The following is a 4,020-nucleotide window of genomic DNA, read 5'->3' as shown; positions in this document are numbered from 1 at the left end:
TTCGGGTGCTGAGGAATATTTCTTCAAACCCACACCCATCCAGCCCTGCCCAGAGGCCTGACTCTGTATGCCTCTGGTAGGCTTTTCAGGCTCACATTAGGGAGCAAACGCAGGCTGCAGGAGCAAAAGGAGACCCTTCCAAATGTGTCCTGGCCCCTTTAAAAAGCTGAGCAGGGCTTTTTTTTTTTTTTTTTTTTTTTAGCCCTATGACTATATTAGGTGACACGAAACTGCTCATCGCTCCTGTCATCGAGGCCCCTGGCCCAATGGCAGGCTGAGTCCCCCTCCTCTGGTCTGGTCCCGCCTCTCCTGCCCCTTGTGTTCGGCGCTACCTGCTGCCCGGACACATCCAGAGCTGGCCGGCGGGTGCGCGGGCGGGCGGCGGCACCATGCAGGGAAGCTGCCAGGGGCCGTGGGCAGCGCCGCTCTCCGCCGCCCACCTGGCGCTGTGAGACTGGCGCTGCCACCATGTTCCCCAGCCCTGCGCTCACGCCCACGCCCTTCTCAGTCAAAGACATCCTGAACCTGGAGCAGCAGCAGCGCAGCCTGGCCGCCGCCGGAGAACTCTCTGCGCGCCTGGAGGCCACCCTGGCGCCCTCCTCCTGCATGCTGGCCACCTTCAAGCCAGAGGCCTACGCCGGGCCCGAGGCGGCTGCGCCTGGCCTCCCAGAGCTGCGCGCAGAGCTGGGCCCCGCGCCTTCACCCGCCAAGTGTGCTTCTGCCTTTCCCGCCGCCCCCGCCTTCTATCCACGTGCCTACAGCGACCCCGACCCAGCCAAGGACCCTCGAGCCGAAAAGAAAGGTGAGGCGGAAACACAGGCCCCCTTCTCCCATCCTGGGTCGCTTTCGCCCCCAAGAAACTCAGGGCCAGGAGGAGGAGACACGCGCCCCTGGGCCGAGGGCTGGGCTCCGGCGGGGGGCTCAGAATGTAAGATGCCTGGTGTTGTCGCCAGGGCTCCCGCGCCCCGCGTCCAATCGGAGATTCAGAGGAAATGCCAGATTGAAAGGATCAGAAGCAAGAGATCAAAAAACGTTTACCCCCGGCCTAACAAAGCCCCGGGCGGCTTCGGCTCTGCTCCTGAGTCTGGTAGAAAGTTGAGAAATCGGTTTATGATAGACAGAACAGACAAGTAGATAATCTCTGTTTTTAAATCTCCTTTGGATTTATGGATCTTTTTAAGGATCTGATGAGAACCACTAAGCAGAAATTGAAATGTTGCTCACGACACGCTTTTGCGTACAATCGGAGGAGGGTCCTGGACCTTCTTTCTGCAGCCCACCCGCGACCCGGGTTTCTGGGGTCTTTCCTTCTTTGCGCCAGGAAAGTGAAGTCTGGGATCCAGGGCCTTGATATTAAAATGGGATACTGCGGAGCCTCAGGAATCTGACTTCGCTTTTTTTTTCAGCACAACTTCCTGGCGCGGCGAGGGCGGAGAGGTTCCCTCGTGGAAAAGTTAGGAAATGTTGCGCTACCGCGGGCGCGGGGGAATGGACGAGAGGGGTGCGGGATCATCCTGCAGGCCATCCCAGGATCCGGGAGGGAGGCCGGCCCGGCCGCAGAAAGGGGCCTGCTGGGAGACCCTCGCCGAAGGCAGGAGCCCGGGCGATTCCTGGGAGGCCGCAGGCGCTGGGCGAAGGGCCGCTGTGAGTCGGGAGAGAATTCGGAGGTTGAGGAATAGAGGCCTATGAACAAATTCGGGCGGGCACGGCGGCTAGAACTGATCGCTACCAATTCGAGGAAGCCAGCAAGGCAGGTTCCGAGGCCGCCTGCCCACCCGCGGCTTCTTGGACACTGCGCAAACCCTGCTGCGGCCAGGCTGGAGCCTCGGATCACCAAACCAACGCTGCTGGCCTTCTGTTGCTTGATTCCTTAATTTTGAGATAAGACCGTCCCTAGGAGTGAGGCCTCGGTCTTGTTGGTTTAACTTCTCAAACCAAACTAGCCGTAATTCAGTTCACCCCAGAGCAACACCTGGTTTTATTTATTTTTTATTTATTTATTTTTTTTTTTTCAGTCAGAAATTTTAAGTCACCGTCTGTCTCCCTCACCAGGGTGTGAACTGCCCCGGGGGCAGAGATCTCTCGTTTTGTTCTCCAGAGCCTTGAGCCGAGCCTCACTTTCGACAAATGCTGAGTGAGACGTGTCGGTGGCTCCCAGTGCACTTCGCAGAGTGAGCCGCAGCCAGCTGGGCTCTCCAGGCAGGACAGAGTGGCATCCACGAGGATCCCTTACCATTATTGTGCGGCCGCGCTCCGTAGGTCGAGCCGCTCTTACCAAGCGTCTCTCTGCCTCTCTGTTCCCCCTCAGAGCTGTGCGCGCTGCAGAAGGCGGTGGAGCTGGAGAAGCCAGAGGCGGACAACGCGGAGCGGCCCCGGGCTAGACGGCGGAGGAAGCCGCGCGTGCTCTTCTCGCAGGCGCAGGTCTATGAGCTGGAGCGGCGCTTCAAGCAGCAGCGGTACCTGTCTGCCCCCGAACGCGACCAGCTGGCCAGCGTGTTGAAACTCACGTCCACGCAGGTCAAGATCTGGTTCCAGAACCGGCGCTACAAGTGCAAGCGGCAGCGGCAGGACCAGACTCTGGAGCTGGTGGGGCTGCCCCCGCCGCCGCCGCCGCCTGCCCGCAGGATCGCCGTGCCAGTGCTGGTGCGCGATGGCAAGCCATGCCTAGGGGACTCGGCACCCTATGCGCCTGCCTACAGCGTGGGCCTCAATGCCTACGGCTATAACGCCTACCCCGCCTATCCGGGTTACGGCGGCGCGGCCTGCAGCCCTGGCTACAGCTGCACCGCCGCTTACCCCGCCGGGCCTTCTCCAGCGCAGCCGGCCACTGCCGCCGCCAACAACAACTTCGTGAACTTCGGTGTCGGGGACTTGAATGCGGTTCAGAGCCCCGGGATTCCGCAGAGCAACTCGGGAGTGTCCACGCTGCATGGTATCCGAGCCTGGTAGGGAAGGGACCCGCGTGGCGCGCCCCTGACTGATCCCACCTCAAGAGCTCCCTGACTCTCCGGGGGAGAAGGGGCTCCCAACATGACCCTGAGTCCCCTGGATTTTGCATTCACTCCTGCGGAGACCTAGGAACTTTTTCTGTCCCACGCGCGTTTGTTCTTGCGCATGGGAGAGTTTGTGGCGGCGATTATGCAGCCCGCAATGAGTGATCCTGCAGCCTGGTGTCTTAGCTGTCCCCCCAGGAGTGCCCTCCGAGAGTCCATGGGCACCCCCGACGGAACGACCAGTGAATTGGGACTGAGCCCGGGCACACGGGGCCTGAGATCCGACCGCCCATTCCGCGAGCCAGGGCCGGGCGCCCGGGCCTTTGCTATCTCGCCGCCACCCGCCCACGCACCCACCCACCCATATTTATGTTTTTACCTATTGCTGTAAGAAATGAGGATCCCCTTCCCATTAAAGAGAGTGCGTTGACCCCGCACGTGTGCTTCTTTCAGCTTGCGGCGCTTCAGAAACAGGAGAGAGGTGGCAGCCCGGCATTGGTCTCAGATCTCAGGCACAGGCATTCGCTGAGTAAATTGATAACATTGATACTAATAAAAACTAACCCTTGCTGGAACCATACTGGTTCCATGTCGGGTACTTTCTGAGATTGTCTCATATAATTCTCAATAATCAAAAAAAAATCCTATTTTAAAATTTAGAAGCTGAGGCCCGGAGGGATTTAATGACTTACCTGCGAGCAAATAGCCAGTACTAGTCGAACTCAGGTTAAATTCTGGTTGTCTCACTTCAGAGACCGCCTTCCCTGTGCTCCCAGGCTCCCCTCCTTGAATCCTAATGTGTGCCAGGCACGGTTCCAGGCACTGGGCATTAAATGGAAAGTAAAAGAACCTGGGCCCTCTGTAGCTGGAGAGCACTGTGATCATCCCACTTAAAAGAACTCCTTAGCCTGTTTACAGATGGAAAAGCCAAGAACCCCAGCCCTTGTCAAGCGTTTTCAGGCTCCTCAGATGCCGCGTTGGGGCCTCATCAGCTGCCCGCGTGACTGAGTGCCGGGGCTGGGCCCCA

The 4,020-nt window shown here is 59.1% G+C and overlaps 1 protein-coding gene across 3 annotated transcripts; it reads left to right on the top strand.

Moving 5' to 3' along the window:
* The first annotated feature begins 201 nt into the window (after positions 1 to 201).
* Positions 202 to 3,428, top strand: NKX2-5 (NK2 homeobox 5). Of its 3 annotated transcripts, none has more exons than XM_011947807.1 (2): positions 202 to 802; positions 2,053 to 3,428. In XM_011947807.1, exons 1-2 carry the CDS (start codon positions 469 to 471, stop codon positions 2,136 to 2,138), a joined length of 420 nt encoding a protein of 139 aa, XP_011803197.1. In that variant the 5' UTR covers positions 202 to 468; the 3' UTR covers positions 2,139 to 3,428. The 3 variants fall into 3 exon arrangements, with proteins under 3 accessions (XP_011803197.1, XP_011803198.1, XP_011803196.1); XM_011947808.1 differs by having other exon boundaries at positions 2,016 to 3,428; XM_011947806.1 differs by having other exon boundaries at positions 2,309 to 3,423.
* The last annotated feature ends 592 nt before the right edge of the window (positions 3,429 to 4,020 follow it).

This window comes from Colobus angolensis, unplaced genomic scaffold (genome assembly GCF_000951035.1).
Source record: "Colobus angolensis palliatus isolate OR3802 unplaced genomic scaffold, Cang.pa_1.0 Scaffold27, whole genome shotgun sequence".
NCBI classification, from domain to species: Eukaryota; Metazoa; Chordata; class Mammalia; order Primates; family Cercopithecidae; genus Colobus; species Colobus angolensis.
This window is presented reverse-complemented; position numbering and strand designations above follow the sequence as displayed.